Source organism: Dermochelys coriacea, chromosome 7 (assembly GCF_009764565.3).
Source record: "Dermochelys coriacea isolate rDerCor1 chromosome 7, rDerCor1.pri.v4, whole genome shotgun sequence".
NCBI classification, from domain to species: Eukaryota; Metazoa; Chordata; order Testudines; family Dermochelyidae; genus Dermochelys; species Dermochelys coriacea.
In genome coordinates this window covers 84,174,891-84,201,579 of record NC_050074.1, presented here as the reverse complement: position 1 = coordinate 84,201,579, position 26,689 = coordinate 84,174,891, and the positions used below count along the sequence as shown (strand labels likewise).

Below are 26,689 nucleotides of genomic sequence, written 5' to 3'. Positions count from 1 at the left end.
ACCTGAGTCTGGTTGCTGCGCTGCGCTGCGCTCGCCCTCCTCTCGGGGGGATTTGTAGAGTCGCCAAAGCAGCAACTACCATGACATCAGCGGAGGGCAGCTTAACGCGCACTGAAATATTCATTGCCTGGCACTGAGGCGCTGCCTCCTTGCAAAGTGATCAGCAGCAGCAGCAGCTGTGCTGCCTGCACTCTTTCGCCCCCCTCCCTCTCGCTTGCATCCGAGGGGCTCAGTTTACTCCTATTGTTTCCAAAGCCGGGGTGCGCTCCAATCCCCGGGAGTCCCTGATGGCGCTGCCCCCGCTCTCTGCTCCGCGGCTCTCGCGGAGGGAAGCAGTGTAAACGGACCTAAGGGGGAGAGAAAGAAGCTAAAGTTGCCCGCGGACGCCATGGCCTCGGACGGAGCAGTCAGCGAGGCGCCGGGCTACAGCAGGACTCCTCTAGGGTGCGCTGGGCTGTGAGGGCATCGCTCTGCCGCGGGGTGGCTTGCTCCGAATCAAGCCGTGTGAACGTTCCGTAAGCGCAGCGGAGACGCTATCGTTGGTGAGCAATGGAAACGGGCTAGAAGTGGCGGGGAAGGGCTCCGAGCTGGAGTTGATGACGGATCTCTGCCTGCCGGCCCTGAACTTTCCATCTTTTGCAAGGGTCTCGTTAGCCCGGAGGAGGGAAGAATTTCCAACCTTGTAGCCCCCGAAGGGGCAGAGTGAGCCTCCTCCCGCGTCGTGATAGAGCAAGCGGTCCCCAGACGCGGTGCGCTCCCGGGCGCCAGGTAAGGCAAAGTTTTACAGTCTCTGTCTCATCCTCCACTCGGTAGCTGTCGGTGTGATCGTGTCTAGTCCGGAGCAGACGGGAGAAACACTTGTTACCTCGCAGCCTGTTTCTCTGGATCGCATCCCTCAGCTGTTATGTGAAGAGACGAACCCCCTCATTTCGCGTCTTTGTGTTGCGCTGTGTTTTGGTGCGGGGCGGGAGGGAGGCAGCCAGCCTAGCTTGGAAGATCAATATTTTAAATACAAAGTGAAAGCAACAATCGAACTAATTCCCCTCTGTCCCCCCCGCCCCCATCTCGTTTCTTTTCTGTTTTGCAAGGACACTTTTTTTTTAAAAAAAATTCTCCCTGTCAAATTGCCCCAGGGCAATTTCGGGAGGGGTTTTTCCGAAGGGGTTGCCCCTATTTAATTTCTGTGCCTGCGATCATTTAAAAATATGTTAACCCCTTCCCCCTAGCCCTTCCGCTGACCTGGCAGTATGCTGAGATGGGGCATCCCTCAATGGTTGTAAGTTTCTGACAACTTGTAGCTACCTTCCCAATGCAGCTATCGCTATGGGCATGATCGATATCGCGGTGTGCGGGCTGTGCCAGTCTGGGGCCATGCCGGAGAGCTGCATGACTTTGGATAGGGATTAGAGGGCCTGGCATTCCTCCTCCCTCCCCCGCTTGTGCATGCAGTCCTTCTAGGTGATGGGCAGAAGAAACTCGCTTCCCCCCAAGGACAAGCTGCATCTTATGTTTATGGTGCCATGGATGCGCATCGCTCTTCGGGTGCCTGGCTCATTCACAACGTTGGCAATGCAGAGGCTGTGCGTAGGAACAGCCCCGCTCTGGCGAGCGATCACAGCACAGACACCGCCTGTCTGTACAAACACGGGGTGTCCATGGCCAGCGCCTCGGTTTCCAGCCCAACCTCTCGGCGTGCCAGAGCAGGGGAAATCTTTGCCCGCTCCGCTGGGCTCCCGGCTCTGACAAGCTGAACCGGCGATCCGCAGGGCAGGGGAAGGGGCGAGCCATGTGCTGTCAGCTGGCCGAGCGGAGTGTCCCCGGGGCCCGGAGCTGCACAGCCCCTCGCCGGGCGGGCGGGGTTCGCTTGGGGGCACGTTCAGTCCCGGCGGCTGGGCCTCCAAACGCCACACGGGGAAGCCTCGATTGACAGACCAGGGACCCTGTAGCGCCTTGCTGCCGGTCCTGCGCTTGAACTAGCTGTAGGGGTGCGTACCTGTTGCAGGCTAGGCTGCGTCCTGGCATGGTTGTGGCAGGGGGTGGTTCGGCTCCCTTTCTTCAGCTCGGGGATGCTAATGGGGCGCCGTGTGTAGGAGCGGCATCAAACGGGCACCACTCTTCCCCTAGCGCAAACAAGTGGGTAACTCCGCCAGATCGCGCAAGCGGGTCTGTTTAAAAACGAATAAGCCATACGGAGGGAAGGCTCTTTGCAAGGATAGTTTGATAACTGGATTTTGTTGCTTAACCTACCACTAGTCCCCGTGTCAATTTCTCCTGTACAAAAAGGTTAATATTTATTATTTCTATAGTGCCCGAGGGGTGCATGATGATTTCCAGACAAACTCTGTCCTGAGGACAATCTAAGCTAGACAATGGAGGGCAAAGATTAAAACGAAGGTGGATGAGGACCAGGAGAGAGGCTCTCATTGTGTATACATTTGGGCCCTGATTCTGCAATGAGAACCACGAAGTGGCCTTCCCCCTGCATGGAACTCATGACAGGATCAGGACCTTGGATGATCCCTGTTTGTTTGGAGTATCTTTTTTGAGTGGGGAAAGTGAATTTGAATTAATATGTTAACATACTAACAAATCAAAATAGAAACGATCAATTTGTGAGCACAGTAGAGTAATAAGTAATAGCCAATATGGATTTATTAAGAATAAGTCATGCCAAACCAACCTACTTTCTTTATTTGACAGGGTTAACAGCCTACCACACAGTAGGGAAGCCATAGTTGTGGTATCTTTATTTTAGTAAGGTTTTTGACACAATCCCATATGACATTCTCTTAACATGCTCATAAGTATGCAAACTAGGGAAATTACCCAGAGCTGGGTGCATAACTGGTTGAAAGAGCATACTCAAAGAGTATTTATCAATGATTCACTTTCAGACTGGGAGGCTGTATCTAGTGGGGTCCCAATGGGTCTGTCCGGTGTCCACTACTAGTCAATATTTTCATTAATGACTTGGATAATGGAATATAAAGTATCCTTAAAATTTGCAGATAAGTCCCAAATGGGAGGGTTGCAAGCTCTGTGGAGGACAGGATTAGAATTCAAAATGATCTTGACAGATTGGAGAAATGGTCTGAAATCAACAAGATGAAATTCAATAGAGAAAATTGCAAAGTACTACAACTAAGAAGGGGGGGGAATGCACAACTACGAAATAGGGAATAAGTGGCTAGGTAGCAGTACTGCAGTATAGCGGATCACACACTGAATATCAGCCAACAATGTGATGCAGTTGCGAAAAAGGCTAATATCATTCTGGGGTGTATTAACAAGTGTGTCATCTATAAGGCAGGCAGGAACTGTCCTGCTCTATCTGGCACTGGTGAAGCCATGGCTGGAGTACTGTGTCCAGTTCTGGAAGCCGCACTTTAAGAAAGATGTGGAGAGAGTCCAGAGGAGAGCAACAAAAATGATAAAAGATTTAGAAAACCTGACCCGTGAGGAAAGATTTAAAAAGAACTGGGCATGTTTAGTCTTGAGAAAAGAAGGCTATGGGTAGGGGGAATGGAGGGGGAACCTGATAGCAGTCTTCAAATATGTTAAGGGCTTTTTATAAAGAAGACAGTGATTGATTGTTCTCCATGTCCACTGAAGATAGGACAAGAAGTAATGGGCTTAATCTACAGTGAGGTAGATTGTGGTTAGATAGTTGGAAAAAACTTTCTAACTATAAGGATAATTAAGTTCTGGAATAGACTTCCAAGCGAGGCCGTGGAATCCCTATCATTTGGAGATTTTAAAGAACAGGTTAGACAAACAACTGTCAGGGATGATCCAAATGTACTTAGACCTGCCTCAGGGCAGGGCACTGGACTGGCTGACCTCTCAAAATCCCTTTCAGTTCAAAATGTCTATGACTCTATTTTTGTTTATATGTTGTATCCACATCCTCCATCCTTTGCTTGTTTGTATCTTTAGACTGTACATTCTCCAGGACGGGGATTATCTCTTTGTTTGTGCAGCACAATGGGGTCTTGCTCCTCTTCTGAATCTTTGGGCACTACCATAACATAAGTACTTACCAATAATAATTAATATTTAAGAGAGAAGGCAAGAGGTCAGCCATGAAAGGATATCTGAATGGAGACCAGTTTGAAAGCTGTGTGGTATGTAGACTCTTGGAGGGTATTCCAGTTCTGAGGGCTCATAATCACCTCTTTAATGTGGTGTTATCTGCCAGTAGCAGAGTTTCCAGAAAGAGCTGCTTAGTGCCACAGGGTCTTACTAAAGTGGAGATATCATTATTTGTAGATGCACCCAGCATAGCTGTACCATCACATGAAAAAATCAGGAAGACCAAAATGATCACAAGACAAAGAAGAGTATTTCTTCTTGCCTTGAGATCACCATGACAAAGATGAAGCCATTAAAGCACCTGGAGAAGTTTTAAATTGCCTTGTAGAAAAGTAAAAGCAAAGGAGTACTGCCGTCAGGCAATGGTAGTAATAGAACAATCCATCTATTATTATTATTGCATGAGGCAACTTCTTTTCTCCCTTAGAAAGACATCAGAAAGTTGATTCACTCAAACGGAGGTCCTACAGAGGCCAGTATTTTCCCATGACTCAAGATCCCTGGTTGGGTGCCAAAAGACATAGCTATAGATTTTTATTTTTATCTGTGAGCTTTTCCTGGGGATTTTCATTATAATGATAAAGGCTAAGTAAAGAACTCTGTCCCAGTGAGACAGGGTAAGTGCCACCCTCAATCCTTCCTGTGCCATGTGGGTGTAAAACACTACTGCCGGTATGAGAACCAAATTCTGATTTGGGAGAGTCTTACACCCACTTTGCACAGTTGTAAATGGCTATACTAGGTGTAGAGAGATGTAGGTGTCCTGGTCCATGTCAAGAGGTCCTAGGTGCTACTGTAATACAAATAATTAGTAGAACATGTTTAATTGCCATTTTAAACATGGCTGAGGAAAAACAGTTTAGTTATTAACATTCAATTAAAAAATAACCAAAATTCTTGACAGTGTAAGTTTTATTCTTCCTAAGTATGAAGCAAGAAGGTGATGGGCTAAGGCAGCCTGGTTGATGAGACGAACTAAGAAACATGAAACAATTTACTGCTTGTGTTAGATTAACAACTGAGCTATTAGAGGAAAAAACAGCAACTTAGAGTTAGCTCTGTGGATACTGAGGGACTAGAGCCCAGAGATGGGTAAAGGCCATTGCATTAATTAGCTCTACCAAGACTCCTTGAGAGTCTGGTGCTGAACAATAAAGAAGGGACAATGTAGCTGAACTCCAAACTGTGTGCAGTGCCTGGGGACTTCTCTGTGTAACTCTTGGGTTCTCTGGCACAACACAGCGTCCCTTGTAAACTCTCCAGTTATGTAGTTAGGCACAGATTTCTCAATGCAAAATGACAGATTCAGACTCTTCAGAGAAGTCCCAAGTTAAGTGGAGAGGAGAATCCCCTTCTCTTTCGCTCTCACATTCCTCTTATCTCTCCCCTTATCCCCATCTGCCTCCAATTTGTCTGGTGCTGGTGCTCCTCACCACGCCTTAGCGATGCTGCAGATTTCATGAGTTTTCAGGCCCATGTAAATCAGTTGTTTCTGATCTGGAACCATAACTGTGTTTGAGGGGAAGAGGATGCTTTGGATCTGGGGTCCTCAAGATTAGGATATGGGGAGGTTTGAGGACCTGCTATCTAGTAGTGCTGCAGGTAGAGCTTGAGAGATCATGTGTGTCATAGAGCAGCCTAGATTTCACTCCAAGTGTAAAATGGGGTGAAATGTCATCAGGGCCCGTAGCTCCCTGTCATCTGCTCTGTTCCTCAGTTATTCTGGCAAAGGATGTCACCTGCTCTGTTCCTTCCCAACAGAGCCCACCTGACATGTTGCCCAGTAACAAGGAGGCTGTGAAGGCAGCAGAGTGTAATGAGTAACTACAGCTGGCTGAAAATTTTCCTGTGGAACGGTTTTCCATCAGAAAATGCTGTTTCATCTAATCAAAATGTTCTGCTAAATAAGAGTGTGTCCTGCTCCTTTAAGGAGGTGTCATAAATATAAAGGGAAGAGTAAACACCTTTAAAATCCCTCCTGGCTAGAGGAAAAACCCTTTCACCTGTAAAGGGTTAAGAAGCTAGGATAACCTCGCTGGCACCTGACCACAATGACCAATGAGGAGACAAGATACTTTCAAAAGCTAGGGGGAGGGAAAAACAAAGCCTCTCTGTCTGTTGCTTTTGCCGGGAACAGAACAGGAATGGAGTCTTAGAACTTAGTAAGTAATCTAGCTAGATATGCGTTAGATTATGATTCCTTTAAATGGCTGAGAAAATATTCTGTGCTGAATAGAATGGATATTCCTGTTTTTGTGTCTTTTTGTAATTTAAGGTTTTTTCCTAGAGGAATTCTCTATGTTTTTGAATCTGATTACCCTGTAAGGTATTTACCATTCTGATTTTACAGAGGTGATTCTTTTTACTTTTTCTTCTATTAAAATTCTTCTTTTAAGATATTGAATGCTTTTTCATTGTTCTTAAGATCCAAGGGTTTGGGTCTGTGGTCACCTATGCAAATTGGAGAGGCTTTTTATCAAGCCTTTCCCAGGAAAGGGGGTGTAAAGATAAGGGAGGATTTTGGGGGGAAAGGCGTTTCCAAATAGGCTCTTTCCTAATAATAATAATACCGGTTAGACGTTTGGTGGTGGCAGCGAAAGTCCAAGGGCAAAGGGTAAAATAGTTTGTACCTTGGGGAAGTTTTAACCTAAGCTGGTAAAAGTAAGCTTAGGAGGTTTTTATGCAGGTCCCTACATCTGTACCTTAGTGTTCAGAGTGGGGAAGGAACCTTGACTGGAGGCCTTGACAGGCATCCCTATCTAACTATCCCTGCCCCACTCCACCTGTGTTGGGTGTGGGATTTAAAAGGGGCCAGAGTAGAATCCAGGAGACTCTAGCTAGTTGGGGCCAGATGTTCAACACAGGACAGAAGCCTGACAAGCTGCAGCTGGGCTGAGGAAACAGCTGTTGGTGCATGCTGTGGGGAGCAGGACTAGCTCCTGCATGGAGGAAAGGAACTGAAACCAGCTCTGAGAAGGAGGACTGGTGGTCTCCTGACACAAGTACAGGGGAGATGCACTAAACTGGGGCTGGGACCGGGAGGGAAAGAGTGTAAGGACTAAGTAAATTAAACCTCAGAAGGGGAGAGTTTTAATTACCACTGGACTGTGAGGTGGAGTCTTGTGTGAGGGGGAAACTGAGGCAAGATGCTGCAGTATCACCTCTGGCCAGAAGGGGGCATGTGGGAGGCAGCCTGTGGGAATGTGTTGGTTTAGAAGAAATTTTGTTTAGAAAAAAGTATCAAAACATTCCATTCTGGAACCATTAAAAGAAAAAAAAAGTTGAAATGACTTTTTCATTTTTAAATGTTGTTACCCATTATAATATAAAATAAAGACAAAATTGAAATGAAAAGTTTTTATTGTAATGAAATGGTTTGTTTTCAATGATATTTTTCCCCAAAAAAATCATTTTGTGGGAAATGTCAAAATTTTGATGTTTCATTCCTATTTGGAATTAAAACAAATTTCAAAAACATGGAATTTCCCATGACATGGAAATTCTGGTTTCCACACAGCTCTGAGAGTAACTGTGGGGCTTGTTGGATTTGCTTTACATGCCTCTAGCCCTGAATGATTTGGGGGAGAGCTGTGTTCAATTGGTTAACAAGGTACCCAAGGCACCGATTGTGTTCTGCTACCTTTCTGCTCATGGGAATCCCATTAAAGGGTAAGCTTGCTCCACAACACTACACTTCATGTATATTGCTTTTTTAAAAAAAAATAAAAGAAATGAGATGTTTTGTGTATTCTCTCCCCCGCCCCCCCAGCCATGGCCTCAAAGGAGTCCTGAGAACTGTATCTTAAAATTGATTTAATATGTCAAGTTTTTTAAATGTATTGGCTGCCCTCTGTGCAGATGACTTTAAACACAGAACCCTTTTAAATTTAAATAATTTAGGATACAAGATTTGCTTGATCTGTGGCTGTGCCTTTCTCTTTCTTTAGAACATAGAGTCCCAGCTGTTGCTGCTGCTATTGTCATGAGCATATATGTGCAGGGACAACATATGTCTTGACATCATCACTGTAGAATTTTAAACGTAGTGCTTGCTCTCTGATTACATGTCCTTTTATGCTCGTTGGGCAACTGACCCCAATTGTTCACAACAGCCATTGGAATTTTTATCCTGTAAAATTCCCTTCACTGTACTAGTGGCAACTATTATAATAATGCTACTTTGTGTGTTTAGGCCCGGGCCTTGCAAGCATGTAGACCCATGCTTAACTTCAAACACATGTTTGTACAGCACCTAGCACAATGGGATCCTGGTCCACGACCTGTATTTATTTCCCCATTTTTGTTTATTTAGCATCCAACACGTGCTAGGGGCTTCTCAAACACAGGGTCAAGATTCCTGCTCTAAGGACCTACAGTCCAGATACGATGGGCAGACAAGAGATGGGACTCGGATAAAGCAAAGGATTGAGGAAGTGGTAATTCTCCCCTCTCCCCACACCACCACTTCTCTCTCAGTGTTTAAGTGTTTGTTTTTCTCTCTCCTTCTTCCTCTCCCCCGCTTCCTTACTGATTATCCAGAGGTTGGTGTTGTAACATGATCTTGTGCAGATCCTCTCCCAATTCCTGACCAGGGGTCTGGAACAAGTGAAGAAGAAGGCTGTCCCTCTTTTTAAAAAACACAAATTAACCCAAGTTTCATACTGGACCCATTGTATATGGGGTTAGGACTTGGGTAGTCCTTTGCATTGCTTATTGGATGTCCAAAGCTGATCAGACAAGGCTGCAATGGAAATAATGTAGTGTCTGAGACTCATCTTGGGCAAGCAGCCATAGGCTCAGTCTGCATGAACGTCAATCAAAATCTTCTCTTGAACCTGAAGAACTGAACAGAAACAAGAATAGTTTTTCTTTTGATTGGAAGGACAGAGCCAGGAATGTAGTGAAAAGCTACCTGACGGCCTTCAAATCTCAACAAAGGCTGAAGTTTCAGGTGTTCTGTTTTTAATCCACATTGATTTGCCCCGTTCCTTATCCCAGTCTGAGGGTATGACATAATCACTGCTTCTGAGAAGCGAATTGTGGTCTCACCTGAGAGTAACATAAATGAAAGAATCGAGGAAGGAATGAGGCTGAGGAGGAAGGAAAAATAATATTTTATACATAAATCTTGGTAAATTGTAATGACAGGAATGGAAACATGGGGGAAAAAATGACTGGACAGATTAATGGGATCTCAGCAACTGATCAGGGAATGTTTGCATGAGTGTGTTTGTTTGTGGCTGTTTAACTACTGAACATCTAATAAGTTGAAAAATAGTTTGTTTCATGGTAGGCATTTTGTTTTTCATTTTGTATCTATCCTTCTTTGAGCAAATGAGGTGTCAGTTTTGGTCTGACTGTTCTAAGTAGCCCCTTCTTCCCTTCCTCTTACTACCCCCAATTTCTAAAAGGTTTCAACAAGCAAGTGATTAGCCACAGCATGCCCATAGTGTTACTATCTCAGGCAAAGTGTCAGTTTCATTAGTTTGAACAGCTAGTGGGCCTTGGAAAGGTCTGTAGCAGAAAAGTGCCTCTCTCTGAGAGTTAAGTGAGCTTTGTGCAAAATCAGCAAAGACACTCTCTCTCTTGATTTGGATGAAGAGAAAAATGGGTCAAAAGCTTTTGCAGCTGAGACTGCTTAGAGCGACCTGTGCTTTTGGAGCACGCTTTGGGGTTTTTTGAGATTTGCCCTTTCAGCCCCCTGCTCCACAGTTGCAAGAATGGACAATAGCCATGCAGGTTGTTTATTGCAAACTCCAAAACTGGAACTGGAGAAGTTAGAGATGGAAAAGAATGATGAAATCTGTGGAGTTCATCCCACTGTATCATCTGCATGTGTCTGGTTCATAAACGGATACTGAAATGGATTTCAGATGGAGTCTGGGGTGGGCAGTGAGGAACAGAAATTTGGAAGGGCTTTAAAATATAGCTTGATTTCTGATATTTGCGAATGTCCAGCTTTTAAATCAGTAAGCTTTTTTTACTGAACTTGCTGTGTTTAGCTTTTGCATCCAGAATTCTTCACAGGGGAAAGCACAACTTAAGCAAAATAGAGGAGGCTTTTCTTTTTGCTGGGAGAGAGGAAATGTTAAGTGTTTGGGCCGAAACAACAGAAAGATGTACTCTAGGCTAGTGTTTCTCAATGTCTGGCGCCAGTCTCTGAGATCTCCCTGACAGTTTAGGATGGCAGCAAGATGGCCCCTGATATCGAAAAGGTTGAGGAACACTGCTCTAGGCAAGCGCAGGGCAAATTCACCCCGCACAGTGATGTCAATGCCCAGCAATCCTGGCCTGCAACTCCCTGCTGCTCTTCCAGTGCTGCACCTCGGGCCAGTAACCTACAGACTACAATCCTGAGTGAGTAGTGATCTGACTCATGTGCATTTGAAACTAAGATGACATTCTTATTCAGTACATAAAAAGTGAAGCTGCTGCCTCTGAATCAAGTCTCCTCTGGGGATGTCATTGAAAGGTGCAAAATAAATTGTTGTGAGTAGCCAGAATTTCCCATCCTGGAAAGCTTCCGTGCAGAATATTTGTATGTACAAATACACTGCCACAGGGTGGCAGATTCTTGGCCAATATATGAGCATTCAGGGCTCCTCTTTGAGTCATTCTGATGATCGCTGCTGGAAAGCAGCATGAAAGTGCAGTGTAATTACTGATAAGTCATACTAGCAGGTGGATCTTGTTAGGTCCTACCAGGGTATAAGAGGAAAGGCTGTAGGGTCTGGAACAGAGAAGTCCTGCAGAGAAAATACTAGGAACAGCTAAGTATAGGGAAGAAATTAGGCTGAAGTCTGTGTGACCTAGTGGATAGGACACTGGACTGGGACTTGAAATCGGAGTCACGGTTGTGCCTCCATTTCCCCAGCTGTGAAAGGGGATGATGATACTGACCTCTTTTGTAAAACAATTTGAGCGCTATGGGGAATTGCAGGTGTCAAGGTTCCTTCCCCATTCTGAACTCTAGGGCATAGATGTGGGGACCTGCATGAAAACCTCCTAAGCTTTCTTTTACCAGCTTATGTTAAAACTTCCCCAAGGTACAAACTATTTTACCTTTTGCCCTTGGACTTTCACTGCCACCACCAAATGTCTAACTGATATTTTTTTTATTAGGAAAGAGCTTGTTTGGAAACATCTTTCTCCCCCCTCCCCCAAAAAATCCTCACCGAAACCTTGCACCCCCTTTCCGGAAAGGCTTGATAAAAAGCCTCACCAATTTGCATAGGTGACCACAAACCCAAACCCTTGGATCTTAAGAACAATGAAAAAGCATTCAGTTTCTTAAAAAGAATTTTAATAGAAGAAAAAGTAAAAAGAATCACCTCTGTAAAATCAGGATGGTAAATACCTTGCAGGGTAATCCGATTCAAAATATAAAGAATCCCTCTAGGCAAAACCTTAAGTTACAAAAAGACACAAAAACAGGAATATCCATTCCATTCAGCACAGCTTATTTTCTCAGCCATTTAAAGGAATCATAATCTAACGCATATCTAGCTAGATTACTTACTAAATTCTAAGACTCCATTCCTGTTCTGTCCCCGCCAAAACCATCACACAGACAGAGAGAACCTTTGTTTCTCCCTCCCTCCAGCTTTGAAAGTATCTTGTCTCCTCATTGGTCATTGTGGTCAGGTGCCAGCGAGGTTATCCTAGCTTCTTAACCCTTTACAGGTGAAAGGGGTTTTCCTCTGGCCAGGAGGGATTTTAAAGGTGTTTACTCTTCCCTTTATATTTATGACATGGGTGCACACAGAGCCCAGGCATGGGTGGTGGGGAGAGTGAAGGACAATGGTATGGAGGCACATGGCGCAGACAGAGCAGCAGAGGAGTGAATGGGAAGGCACAGATGCTGGGGAGGGGCTGCAGAAAGTCCCTGAGGGATAGAGAGGGATGGGAGAGTGACCAACTGGGAGCTTATGGGGAGGGGTGGAGGGATGCAAAAAGCCGCTGATGTGTGCAATGAGCTTGGTCTACACACGCAGCCAAGTGTGTGACACTGTAGTGAAACCGAAGCCCAGGAAGAGGTGAGTTTGGACTACATGCAGTGTGTGTAAGTATCAAGTTCAGAGCAGGAGGGGGAATCCATGTCCTTACAAACTGCTGTTCAGGTCGGGTTGGATCCTTCTGTCTGTGAGGTAAATAATGAAACTCCCGTTGACTTTTATCAGAGCAGATTTAAGCTCTAAGAGCCCGGAGAGTCTCCCCTTGACTTCAGCAGCCTTTGGATCAGGCCTCAAATGCCTAGCCTTTCCTGAAGCGGTTTGCACCTCATGGGCACTGTGCTGCTGCCATATTTGTGTGTTTTAAATACAGCCCCCTCTGCTGAGTCGAGTCCGCCTGCCGTTCAAAACACAAACCAACTCAAGCCGCACACACTGACTTCATGTTTGTGTTCATGTTCAGTGTCGCCTGAAGGAAATGTTTGCCTTCCGGAGAGCATGTGGCCTCCCAAGGGGAGGGTGATTGCTAATGACAGTGGAATTAGACGGTAATTAGCAGATCAACGGCAGAGATACTGTGCAGGCAACATTGGACTTTACCCAAGGCATTGATCTCCTTTCCCTCTGAGTATTGTGTTTGTGTTCACAGCATACACACGAAGACAGAGATGAAAAACAGGAATACTCTTGCTGGAAGGTTGTAACATGACACACTTGTTTCTTAGAATTCAAAATCACACAAGAACCCACAAGCAGAGAGAGGGAAAACTGGCTGCTCCCTAGGCTGTGAGGCATAACTCACCTCACCTGGCATGAAGATGGTTCTTTACAGACTGACTCTGCAGGGGCCCTATAGCCTGCAAGCAGCACCAGGACCAGGACCACTGTCCTCCCCTCGTCTGCCCCCCCCCCCAGACTCTGCTGCCCCCGACCTCTGCTCTTACAGTGATAGTTTACGATTCCAACAGTCCTCAATACACCACATACTGGGGCAGGGTTGCTCTTTTTTCATGGTGTGTGTGTGTATGTACAGTGCCTGACACAGTGCAGCTCAGACCCCTGAGAGGGGGCTCTAGCCACTACCATGGTACAAATAATAAATAGCAGTAATAATATCCAATATGGCTGAATGGATGCCTATTAGCAGCCACTTAGCCCAGCAAGGAGGTGGATCTTTCTTACCTCCCTCAGTCTCGCATTGTAAATGGGAAATGGAGTGGGGTGGGGGGAAGGAGATGAATCTTACATTTGGCAACTGAGTGTTAAAGGAAAAATGGCTTTCTGAACAGACACTATGCTTCTCAGTGTTAGTACATGTTGCAGTTGATTGCATGCCCATCATTGAAGCAGGAGGTCATACGCTGCAGATTATACTGAGAACACCCTCTTTTCCCCTTTCTCTTCTGCCAAGATGGGCAGGGGAAAAGTGCAAATGTATGTTCTCCTCCTGCCCACTTTAGTGCACTGGTCAGAAGTAGGGTGACCATGTTTCCCTATGCTGAATATGGGACACCTGGTAAAATTACTCGTATTCGAGTGAATTCAGTGGCAATGAATCAGAACTATGCATTACAAATGTTCAAATTAACACCAAGTTGACCGAGCCCCTCTTAAAAAGAAATACTGTGTAGCTGGATTCTTTTTATTTACCATCTTATCTTTAAGGCTTTAGGGATCACACCAGGTGGGGTGACAAACACACTACCATACACCTCTCTCATACGGGGAGACGGGGCTGACCAACTGACCCGACCCTCCCTATCTGGCCCTCTCCACCCTCCATGACTGGCTGAGCCCCTGGGACAAACTTGCCTCTCCTGGTACCTGCCACTGCACCTTCCCAAGTCAACACATTGGGCGGGGACGGCATGCCAGGTCACATGACCCCTCCCGAGCTTTCTGCCATGGTTCACACCAGAATGTGGCCAGCAACAGCCTTTCGGCACTGTGCGGAAGGGAAGGGAGCAGCTTCGAGCCACAGCGGTGGCAAGAGGAGGGACGACCTCGCCTGTGTCTTTGCAGAACTCATCTCTTCCCCCCCCCGACCCTCTCCTGTGGCTTGAAGCAGCTTGTCCTTTCCTGCCTGCACAGTGTAGAAAGGCAGCTAACGCTTCCAGGCTGCTGCTGGCCACCAACATAACCCAGCTGCCTATTGTCGCCTGGCTACAGCATGGGCAGGAAGGGGTTAAGCCCTAAACCCTAAAGATGCATTGTGTACCAGGGCCCAGGGAACCTGACTGTAGGGGCTTCAGCAAACCCGGCCAGAGAGATGGGTCAGCAGAGGAGGGTGCCTAGAGAACAGAGCAGCCCTGTGCTCCCTCGGGCAGGAGCAAGGGGGTGGTGGTGAAGAGGGTGTTATGTCCCTGCCCGGGGGGCTGCTGTGAAGCCTGCAGGGTTGGGGCATGAACAGGCTAGAAATTGCTTCCCCCCCACACACACACTCCAGAGCTTAGCTGAGGGGCAAAGAGGCTTCCCCGTGCCAGCCCTGAGTGTGCCAAAGCCTCGCACAGCGCTTGGCTCCTCCTGGACAGTGCCCTGGGTCAGAGGGTTTTGGGTTTTCCCGGGGCACTGGCTCAGCCAGAGGCAGTGGGAGAAGGAAGGAGCCTGCTGGCCAGGCTGTCCGTGAGCTGAGCGCTCCGACCAGGGGCTGGTTCTCCGCTCAGCGCTGGGAGCGGGATATGGTGAAGTAGAGGGGTCGGGGGTGAAGGGGCAAAGCAGGGAGAGGACAGTGAGAGGGGAAGCACGTAAAGAGCCGATGGGTGGGCACCAGAGGCAACACGCAACCCGCTGGCTCCTGCCCGCACTCACTAGCCAGCGCAGCTTGCAGCATGCAGTCAGTGGCTGCCGGAAACAGGCCAGGGGTAGGGACCTGCTGGCTGAGAGCTGGCATGCAGCAGACGCTGCGCCGACCGACCAGAAAGGGGAGCAGCCGGCCCTGCATATTGAAGATTTGCCCTGCCACCAGCTTTGCACACCCTCCCCCATCGTCGGCCACTGGATTACCTCCTCCTCTTCCCCACCCAACCGCTAGTGGGTGGGTGGCTGGTGAGCAGGGATCTGGCCAGCAGCAGAACCCACCAGTACTGATGTGTGTTTGGGGGGGAGAGACAGAAAATACGGGACAATTTACCCATTTTTAAGAAAAGTCGGGACACCTGCAGGAGGGCTTTAATGTGGGATTGTCCCTTTAAAAATGGGCCATCTGGTCACCCTAGTCAGGAGGGAAGGTGAGGGAGTTGATTTCATGGAAGGTTTTCAAATGTGCTTTTTCTCCTATGATGCATGGGACTATCTGTCATAGCTACTTGCTCTGACTCTGTTTGGGATATAGATCTTGGGGGTGTGCTTTGTTGTAAGATTTAAGGGTAGATTGCTGCAGCTCTGTTTTGCCAGATACAATTCAGGAGGGGACTTATTGCAGTATCACCCCCTGGATCAGCTATTCTTTCCTTCTTTCTTCCTAGTCCTCAGCCATGTTGCGATAATTTTAGAAGCGGGTGTATCTTGGCCATTCAGCCCATGGGATAACAGGGGATCCCAATTCTTCTGTGAAATTGCTTGCCTTGTCTTGATATCCAAGGGAGAGAGATGTCGTGGTGAAGGGTACATAGATGGGAGACAAGAATCTGTATTTAAGCATCCCCCTGCCCCGCCCCGCTGTGGCATTTGCAAAAAAATTGTTGTATTCTTGCCTCCTAAAACACACTGGCCATATTCATGCTCCCTTCTCTCACATCCCTGTGCCTTGCACCTCCCCCAAATGTCTACAGATATGTTGGCCCGTATTTATTTAACAAGGGAAGTTTTTTTGTTTTTTTTGTTTCCCCACCACCACCACCATGGGGTTGGAGGTGGGGGGTGGAGAAAGAGGGCAAAATTCTTCACTGGGAACAAATCTCATTTTCAAGAGTCCTGACAAAATGAGCCATAAAATTACAATATTTCAAAGCGCTCTGTAATTCCAGTGCAGATGGCTCTTCATCATGGAATCTGAAAGCTCAGAAAATCTAAAACTCATTAGATTAAAATAAGACACCTACTGTGAGGAAGAAAAGCTTATTTATCAATATCAATTTACTTCTGATTACCCTGCTCTGCAATCTGTTATTTTCAGGAATTATGATTTGTGCATTGCTCATGCCAATATAATTTTTTTAAAACTTTGGTTTACTTTTCTGTAAAATGTATTTATTTAAACACCTAGCTATAAACTAGTGGTAGATTCCTCAGCAGGAGGAGCTACTGGCAAATTGTGACAAAAAGCGAACCATTTGTGTTGCAAAAGAGCCACAAGTTATTGGAGGAAAGCGGGGAGGGAAGTGTGTGTGTTAGTGTGAGTAAGAGCTAGGGCTCTGATGCAACAGTAGTATAATGGGGCAAGGATTTGATCAGGGAGCTGTGACAGGTACATAGTAGAGGTGTGAGAAATGTTCCATTCATAGAACTGGTCTTGGTTGGAGCTGGACCTGCATTTATGCAGCAGCAGTGGTTTGTACAAACTTTGCACAAGTTTCTTGTCAAGTTGAATCCAAACGTGTTTGCAGTCTGTAGATACTAGTGAATGTTTGCAAGCTGCAATTTGCTGGTGCTTTTTGGAACACAGCTTGCATTCACAGTTAGAGGTCACATGGGGAAACTGGTATCTTTCAGTAGGACCACTTCTTGGTTCTGTCAAAGCTGACCGGTTCTGTCCCACATGTTCTCACCATGAGGTTAATTCAAAGACTAACAGTTTAAAAAAAAACAATTTCCAGCTGGACTTGGTCATGGTTGCATGGCTTTAGTATGCACAAATCTCTGAATTAAGATTCATTATGAGGCCATGTCTACACTGCATAACTATGCTGGCATAGAGTATGTCTACATTGCAGCAGTGGCAGCAGCAGAGCTATGGCATGTATGTATGTAGCATCCTATGTCAATGGAAGGGTTCTCTCTGTCAGTGTAAGTAATCCACCTCTCTGAGGGCTGGTAGCTAGGTCGATAGAAGAATTCTTCTGTCAACCTCGCTGCATTTATAGTGGGGGTTAGGTTGACCTAACTAAGTTGTGTACACAGCATGAAATTTTTCACAGCCTTCAGCAATGTAGTGAGGTCATCTAAGTTTTAGGTTAGACTAGGCCTTTGATGCAGCCTGTGCCAACATAAAGAGGAGTTCTGCCGGGGTAGCTACACTACTTCCCTAGGCAATGTTAGCTATGCCAACAAAAGCACTCTTCTGTTGGCATAGGTGTGCCTATGCTGGGGTTTTGCTAGCATAGTTATTCAGCTGGGCCTGGGTGTGCTAGCCAACATAGCTATGCTGGCATAAGTTTGTGGTGTAGACATGGCCTGAGGTGCCGTGGGATCACTTGGGATCCAAATTTAGCTCTGCCCTGATTAAATCTGGCAGTATCTTAAGTATTTGTCTTAATGCACTTGATGATTTCCCAGTGATCATCAAGCTCTGGACAAACATTAACTAAGACAAAAGTCCATAGAATTGATAGAGATCAAGGGACGTCCTTCATTTATGTCTGAAAGAGGTGCTTGAAGTTCAGAACTGGAATCTGATTTGAATCCAAACTTCTCCCAAGTTTGAAGATGTTGAGGTTAATTGTTTTGGCTCAAACCCATTATAGAGAAGCTTGAGTAGCAAGGTAGATTCAAAGTTTGGGAACCACAGTGAGGGGCTTGTCCTCTCTTAGAGAAGACAGGAGAATAGTATATGCATACTGAAGATCAGAATTTGGCCTTAAGTGTTTAAATATGGGTTAAAAAGTGTTGAGAAGCCCAATTTAAAGTTGTCTTTTGTCTGTCCATAAGTCCCATGCCATGGTTCTGTATGTGGCTATCTAATAGAGTTTTACAAAAGAAGTTCTCCTCTCATAGCCTACTGATGTCTCTGTATGTGTGGGGTTTTTTTTTTTTTTTTTTTTGGTTCATTTGTTTTTTTTTTAAATCCCTGCTTCATACCATAATTCCACTGTGGATATTTTGTTGTTGTCATTGCTTATGTGTTTCCCCATTTAGGGGTCTTTCTGTCTACATTTTAAAGACCATAGTCATGTTGAAGTCTCCATGGGTTAGGAAGAGAGACCTGTGTTTTCCACTCCCTTTGTTCCTGAATAATTGGGAGCAGAAGGAAGAGAGAGAGCCAGGTGTGATGGGGAAATCTTTGCAATGGTGGCAGTCAGAATGCCACCGCAGAAGAAGACTCCTTGACAGGTGGATGAATGCCACATGCATGCACGTGCACACACACTCGCACACACACACAGAGATCCCTACTGGGTTGCCAGTGATCTTTTTTTATCTTTTCTAAAGGAAGCAAATACCATTAGTGGGAAGCCCCAGCTGTTGATTTCCAGCTGCAATTATTCTGTGAATGTGGGGAGGGGGAAAGGGCATGGAGCGGAGGCTCGTTAATTGCTTGATGTGCGTCTAGAGAGGCGGTTTGGGGAAGGGGGCTGAGATGGGCTGTGTAGTGAGCAGTTCCTCACACAAAAGCCGTTTGGGAGACAGTTTTGATTTATACTTTCATTTCTTCTTTATGCTCTTGGAACAGCATGCAGCAAATAGAAAGACTGACACTGTAAATTAAAGACACAAATATTGTGGTGGTGTTTGGGAAAGAGAAGACCAGGTGGGGGAAAGGGAGGAGGGGTTTGTAGGTCTGGGATTATAAAAATGCCAGCAGCAGCCCAAATGTTTTTGCATGACTGCCAACAGGGCACAGGCAATGCAGAAGCTGCTGCTGTTCTGACGGAGGCAATTAAGGGTACTTTGTATGTATAACAACTCCTTTCACACAGAAGTGTCCCAACAGTGCATTTAAAATAACCAGTACAGGTGCACAGCGCTATAAACTGCCTCTTCCCAGCCTGATAACAATACACAGAACATCAAATCCAGATGTGGCGTAAGCGGGTGCATCAAGTCCATAATTCTTCTAGATGAAACGTTGGCAGCTTCTCCACCACTTGTTGCCAATTTCACCTTGATTAATTTACAGTGAGGGCATGGAATGAGGAACTGGAGCATGCACCTCCTGGGGTGACTGTTATGTTAAGTTGCAAAGAGAAGACTGAGTCCCTTGAAAGAGCATTTTTATCATTGCAGTCTCTGCCCCATAACAACAGGCTTCTGAACCAAAGGCAGAGGTGACCTATAGTGATTTTGAGGCAGGAACTGAGCCAAGACCATAAACACAGAAGATGTACTACTACTAATTGCAGCCCCACTCCTGCAGTCTGGTCCATGTGGGCAGAAAGTCAGTGCGGCTCTACACTGTGTGAATGCAGATCTGATTACAGGATTGGGGCCTGTTATCTAAAGTGCTACCCCCACTTCTAGCCAAGGTCATCAGGGTGTTGCAAATGTCACAATGAAACACTCACATTTCTCTATCAAAACATGCAGCACAGAATCACCACTGTAGACCTAGGAAAGACTGAAAGGAAAAAGGCTATGAGTAAGGGGCCAATATTGTCTCACTAAAAGTCCCTGTGGGAGCACAGATGAACACGTGTAGCAAAATGGGTGTCACTGGGAAGTGAGTTGTACATCTTCAAAGCACACCATAGTTGGGTGGTCAGAGCACCAAAGTGTGAGCAGAAGTTTCAAGTAACATGCTGAGCAGGTGTGTCTGTGTGACCCTTTAGTGGCTTGATTGCTTAGCGGCTCGAGGCTGCTACTGGCCCTAAGCTAATGGAGCTTGTCATTTAACTTAAACAGTAGCACCTCATGCTTTAGATCCAGAGGTCCCAGGTTCAGTTCCCTCAGGTGACCCATCTTGAGCCCTTATTAGATTTATATATATAAAAGAAACTATATTTCTACAGTGAATCCTTTTAGCAAAGAATCTCTTTCAGGGACAAGGCACAATTAAATATTCTCTCCAACGCAGAATTTTAAAGTTCTCCCTTGACATTCCGAAATCCACAATATCAAAACACAACCATCTCTGGAAACCAGTGTGGAGAAATGCAATATTAATGAAGACAGACAATCAAAATGGCATTTCAAGCAATTACTTATGTAATGAAAAAGTGACTTAGAATATACAACATTCAGATTATCATTCAATTTAAAAGAGAGGCTGTCAACTGTCTTTACTTCTAAATAATTTGAATGGTTTTTCCACTGCCAGTTGTTTTAGAAACACAGTCTGAGAAGCTGGAAAATAACATTTCACCCTCTCTGGCTTGTGGTGGCCCCACGTCAAAACCACAAATGCAGTTTTCTCCTCTCGTGAGTCTCATGCAGCAGACGGCAGCAGAACGGGATGTTTTGTTGATGTCTCCATTTGTGCCACAGCAGCATCCTCTCTGGTGCCAGCAAAACGTGCGCCACTCTGGAATTCGGGTTACTTGATTGCGTGCTGGAATGGGACACTCATACTTCGGTTATGATGTGTCACCCACAATGGCAATGCTTTAAAGGGGACCTGCAATGGAAGAAAATGGGTTTGTGGGCTTTTTGGATTTTCCTCAGCCCCGTAACATACAGCCTGATAGGTTGTGGGGGGAGGGAGGGAGTAAGAAGGCAATAAGTGGGGCTTGTGACAGAGTGCTGGGCAATAGCAGCTGAGCCAGCCCTCTGGTCACTGCAGTGCTAATTAATCACTGCAGAGCAGATGTCATAAATATAAAGGGAAGGGCAAACACCTTTAAAATCCCTCCTGGCCAGAGGAAAAACCCTTTCACCTGTAAAGGGTTAAGAAGCTAGGATAACCTTGCTGGCACTTGACCACAATGACCAATGAGGAGACAAGATATTTTCAAAGCTGGAGGGGGGGAGAAACAAAGGGTCTGTCTGCCTGTGTGATGCTTTTGCCGGGAACAGAAAAGGAATGGAGTCTTAGAACTTAGTAAGTAATCTAGCTAGATATGCGTTAGATTCAGTTTTGTTTAAATGGCTGATAAAATAGCTGTGCTGAATGGAATGTATATTCCTGTTTTTGTGTCTTTTTGTAACTTAAGGTTTTGCCTAGAGGGATTCTCTATGTTTTGAATCGGATTACCCTGTAAGGTATTTACCATCCTGATTTTACAGAGGTGATTCTTTTACTTTTTTTCTTCAATTAAAATTCTTCTTTTAAGAGCCTGATTGCTTTTTCATTCTTCTTAAGATCCAAAGGTTTGGGTCTGTGTTTACCTTTGCAAATTGGTGAGGATTTTTATCAAGCCTTCCGCAGGAAAGGGGGTGTAGGGTTTGGGGAGGATTTTGGGTGGAAAGATATTTCCAAGCAGGCTCTTTCCCTGTTATATATCTGTTAGAGGCTTGGTGGTGGCAGCAATAAAGTCCAAGGGCAAAAGGTAAAATAGTTTGTACCTTGGGGAAGTTTTAACCTAAGCTGGTAAAAATAAGCTTAGGGGGTTTTCATGCAGGTCCCCACATCTGTACCCTAGAGTTCTGAATGGGGAAGGAATCTTGACAGCAGATCTCACTTAAGGAGAGCTGTGCCTAACTGATGGGTGAGGAGAACTAAGTGGCTACTTAAGCCACCAGGCAGATGATACAAAAGGCACAGCAAGGAATTGGAATGGGAAGAAGCAGATTGCTTTCCCCTGCTTGTCTCAGGAGCTGAGGACTCCCAGGGTCTGTAGGTATAAAGCTCTATAGCATACCAGGGTCATTGGAATCCACACGGTAAACAAACTACATGGGGTGTTTTACCAGCAAAAAGGTCTCTGAGCTGTGTGTGTGGACTTGAGCAGAGGCAGGAGTGAGCAGGCCCTGCCACATGGCTTAAGGCTTTTGTGTCGTGGGGTGGTTTGTTGTAGGTCGTGTCTAGCTTGTTTTTCCTGGTTGACTCCATGGGGGCTGAACTGGTAAGAAATACCATGCAAGTGAAACCTGATGAATTAAGAGAAGGAATTTATTTATATTCGAACACGTCAGACTTTTGTTAATATCTATAACTCAGATGACTGAAACATTTGGGGAAAATACTAGTTTATTTAAGATTCAACATCCCTACTCTTTTAGTTAAAGGCCGAGAGCTCTCAATTCACATCTGAGACCTCCACTGAGGTTTATGATTTCAAAAGGTTACATTTTAGAAAATAAATAAGGCAGAATTTATCACAGTTTTTTTCCTGAAGAAACCTTTCAGATTTACTTTAAATATCATAACTAAGCACCTCCCCCTCCCCAAACACACATGGATATATCAGTTTCTTTTTCTTTGCAAATCACATTTAAATATTTCTTAATGATGAAGTAGTTCAGAGTTCTAGAGGGCCTCTCCACCAAGAGTATAACAACATTAATTTTAAGTTTATTCTGACACCTCCCTTACATAAAATAAATAAATAAAATCTAGTTAGTGATTACTGTGAAGAAATATTTGCCTTGTTACCATCAACATAAAATGATCTCCCAACACCTGGCATCTGCCCCCTTACTGCAGAGGTAAGTTTAGAATTGAGAAAGAACAAGGCTATGAGCACACTACCATTATACCGGTATAACTTGCATCGCTCAGGGGGGTGAATAAGCCTGAGTGATGTAAATTATGCTGACCTAAGCACCGGTGTGGACAGCGCTATGGCGGTGAGAGAGCTTCTCCCACCATCCTAGCAACTGCCGTGCGCAGGGGCTGGAGTCATTAAGTCGACAGGTTTCAGAGTAGCAGCCGTGTTAGTCTGTATTCGCAAAAAGAAAAGGAGTACGTGTGGCACCTTAGAGACTAACAAATTTATTAGAGCATAAGCTTTCGTGAGCTACAGCTCACTTCATCGGATGCATTTGGTGGAAAAAGCAGAGGAGAGATTTATATACACACACACACAGAGAACATGAAACAATGGGTTTATCATACATGTATGTATGTATGATAAACCCATTGTTTCATGTTCTCTGTGTGTGTGTGTATATAAATCTCTCCTCTGCTTTTTCCACCAAATGCATCCGATGAAGTGAGCTGTAGCTCACGAAAGCTTATGCTCTAATAAATTTGTTAGTCTCTAAGGTGCCACACGTACTCCTTTTCATTAAGTCGACAGGAGAGCTCTCTCCTGTCAGTTTACAGCGTCTCCATTAGCAGTGCTACAGCACCACAGCTGCGCTGCTGTTGCGTCGCCGTAGCCTGAGTGGGCCACCCTGGAGAATGTCTAAGGGCTTGATGCCAGTAGGGGCAGTGAAGTTAACAGAGGTCTTTCCATTAACTTAGATGGGATTTGGATCAGGCCCTAATTCTCTCGGGTCATCTTGTCTGGTGCCCAGGAGCCAGTGGAGTGTGGCTGCCTATAGAATATCCTTGAGTGCTCTAGTTTTATGAATCAGATAATGGTGTATCCAACACTTCCCTTGGAGGGGAGCTATTCCACATGTTTGTCTGATAGGGAACACTTCCAGTTCTAATAGTGGTGAGTTGGCCTCACAAGTTTTGGCATTTCTGATTAGGTTGGACCCTTTTAGTTCTGTTCTGGTGGGCTGAAAATTTCCAAACAATAGCCTCCCAATGCTTTCTCAGCTTCCATTCCAAGCTGGACAGGTGAATGAAAAATGGGAAAATCAATAAATGAACCCTTACATACCTTTCCATTTTTAAATTAATGTTGGTGCCCAAACCTTTCTTACTACTGGGCGCAAACCATCTCTTGCTCATTTTCATTGTGTTATTTCTAGTCTCCTTTGGTCTATGTTGTGACGCGACTTTAGAGAAGGAGAAGGGAGGACGCTCTTTGGCTGAGGGTGTGTGAATATTATCCTGGAAACTTTCATCACAGATGAGGGGAAAAAAGCATAAAGGTTGCTCCACAATCAAGAGAGAGCCCTGAGTAGGTTCATAACTCTGATTGCTTACAACCTGGGTTGAAGGTGCTGACCATGGAGCTGTTCCTGGCTGACCTTTAGCAGGACCACAATAGAAGGCCCTCTTATTGCATTGTGATCACACTCTGCCCTCCCCTTCCCCCTCACCACCCCCAAGTTAGAAGCCTTGCTGGATTCCACGTGAGTTCACTTCCTCCTTGGTCACAGGAGCAGGTTTGAAAAAGCAGCAGTACTGGGGGAAAGGATTCAGATGTACAGGATTAGTGAGAGTGGGGGAATTTGCACCTTGCATTCTCTGGCTCTTCCATTCCTAAAGGCCATGCATGATGAGAAGAGGAACTTCTTTGTTCTGTGATGAGCTAAATAGATGGGCAATAGCAGTGGAAGTTGCTCAGTAGATTTGATCCTGCAAGATGCTGAGCACTTTGGTGGCAATTGAGAAAGGAGCACATAAGCACATGCTTAACTTTTATGCACATGAGCAGCCCTTGGGAAGTGAGGCATGTGCTTAAGTGAGTTATTGTACCACGCAGGATTAACTTCAATGACTTGTTGTGTAGGAAATCTTCCCAGAATTCAAGTAGGACAGAGACATTTAGGGCCCTCACAGCTTGAGGCACAATTATGTCAATTTTGGCAGGATGGTGGAAACCCCCCCACCATAGCAAGTAACTTGATGATGATAATATAGATTCATTTGCACACACACTGAGCTGTCGTTATGAGGTGGGGTGGCACAAATTAAATGCTGATATGCAGTCCTGGAGCGAGTCATGGGGGGGGGGGGGAGGGAGAGTGCCTCTATATGGTAAGAGATGCCATCTTACAGATAAGTCATTAAAGTAAGGTCCTGTCTGCCTGTTTGTGGTGGTTGCAGTCCAAGTGGGAGTTCCCCATATCAAAGCACTTCATCCAGGATCTACTGCTTTATTAATCTACCCCCTGAGCACAACAGGTGTTACATGAAATGAAGTTTAGCTCATTTTAGTAGCTATATACATGCTTTTATGTCCAGCTCCAATTATTGGACCAGATCCTCCGCTAGCATAAGCCAGTGTAGCTCTGTTGAAGACAGTGGGGAATGCTGATTTACAACAGCTGAGGATCTTGGCCTTAATTTTACAGCATCAGAAATAGTCCCCATGTCTGACTGATCTATCCCCAACCACTTAGACTAAGGCCCTCAGTCCCTCTGAGGAGAATCCTTACCCATGCTGAATCAGTGGGACTCCACGGAGGCTTGAGTCTGCCTGATCAGATTGTTTGCAGGATGTAAGATACAAGACAAGACATAACAAGAGATCATAACAAAGGAAGGAGTGGTAACGTGAGATGGAGATGAGAATGGTTACAAATAAGATCACTTGATTGTTACATGTACATTTTGGGTTTGTTTCTGTTTAAATGTCTATACATACACACATACTCTCTGTGTGCGCATAATACCTGAATAATGTATACTTGCCTCCAGGACAGTTTATATTTTACTATCAATCATATAATTTGATTTTATTTTGATTTCATTTTAAAATACAAATTTTCTGTGGTTTGGAAGTTTTCGAGTTTTTTTTTTCCTTGTCTCTTTTATTTAGTCATCCGAAAACAATGTAAGCATCTGACCGTTCTAACCATTTCTGTTTGCCTTTTTAATTCTGTGGCTTCATTGTAAGCCATGTGCTCTGTTAATACTAGCCTGGGAAATTCTAGAAGCTAAGTGGGGTGCTAGAGTGCTTATTTGCATGCTAATGTATTCAATGTTCTTCCAGCTCATAACTATTTCACAGCAGTGCTGGTGTTTGAGAGCTTTGGATGTGCTCATGTGTTTTCTGTTTTTTTCTACATTGTACTTCTAAATTCCTAGTGAATTTTTAGCAATTCCAGTCCTGATCTCCCACGCGGTTCTGCCAGTACAACTTGATCATTCACTGCTATACCAATCCTGGGTTCCCATACGGCACTGCCAACACAACTTTAATCCTGACCTCCAGCATTTCACTGCTATCCCAATCATCTCCCTCCTAACAACGTGTCTTGTGCATCTTAGCCAGACATGCAGCACTCCTGCTGCGCCAGTCCAGAATCTGGAGAGCTGTCTCCTGAGTAGACACTGCTGATCATGCTGAACTGTGTAATGATTCTTATGATCTGAGCAAACATCCACTGGAGACTAAGAATAAAACATTGCTCTCATTTTGATTTGTGACATGAGCAGTCATTTGACCCTGGTATCCAGCTACAATGGGACAAATTCATCCCTGGTGTAACTCCATTGACTTCATGGAATTAAATCAGGGATGACTCTGACACAATCATTTTAACCCTTTGATTCCCACACCTGGTTTGTATGTTGATGTGCGAGGTGGGGGAGTAATGAGGTCTGTGTTCTATGGCATACAGTCATAAGGCTACATACCTGTAATACTTCTAGACATACCCTGATTGGATCAAGACAATTAAGAGTAGTAAAGACATTCTTTTTGTCCTAGTGCTATTCAGATGCAGATTGTCACTGAACTTTGGAATTTGAAAAGTAATGGCTTGTCAATCACAGAGGAATTTTGTAAAGAATGCAGGTTTTGGACTACCTGGAGCAGGAAGGTGCTAATCACCCCCTTTGGCTCTAGCGAGCCTGCCCCTGGAATACAGGGTTTTGTTCAGGTCACCTCAGTAAATGCTAGAGAGATTCCAATAACTATTATCAAAAAGAAAAGGAGTACTTGTGGCACCTTAGAGACTAACAAATTTATTAGAGCATAAGCTTTCGTGAGCTACAGCTCACTTCATCGGATGCATTCGATGCATCCGATGAAGTGAGCTGTAGCTCACGAAAGCTTATGCTCTAATAAATTTGTTAGTCTCTAAGGTGCCACAAGTACTCCTTT

At 45.2% G+C, this 26,689-nt stretch overlaps 1 protein-coding gene across 2 annotated transcripts in view; it reads left to right on the top strand.

Moving 5' to 3' along the window:
* The first annotated feature begins 211 nt into the window (after window positions 1-211).
* Window positions 212-26,689, top strand: part of CDH23 (cadherin related 23) — a 555,581-nt gene continuing 529,103 nt past the window's right edge. Inside the window, exons 1-2 of one of the 2 annotated variants that reach the window (XM_038408394.2) lie at window positions 6,006-6,025; window positions 6,832-7,094. In XM_038408394.2, coding sequence (XP_038264322.1) covers window positions 7,007-7,094 — 88 coding nt within the window. In that variant the 5' untranslated portion in view covers window positions 6,006-6,025; window positions 6,832-7,006. Of the gene's footprint in view, window positions 769-6,005; window positions 6,026-6,831; window positions 7,095-26,689 lie in introns of those variants that run through there. The other variant, XM_043519492.1, reaches the window with a different exon arrangement.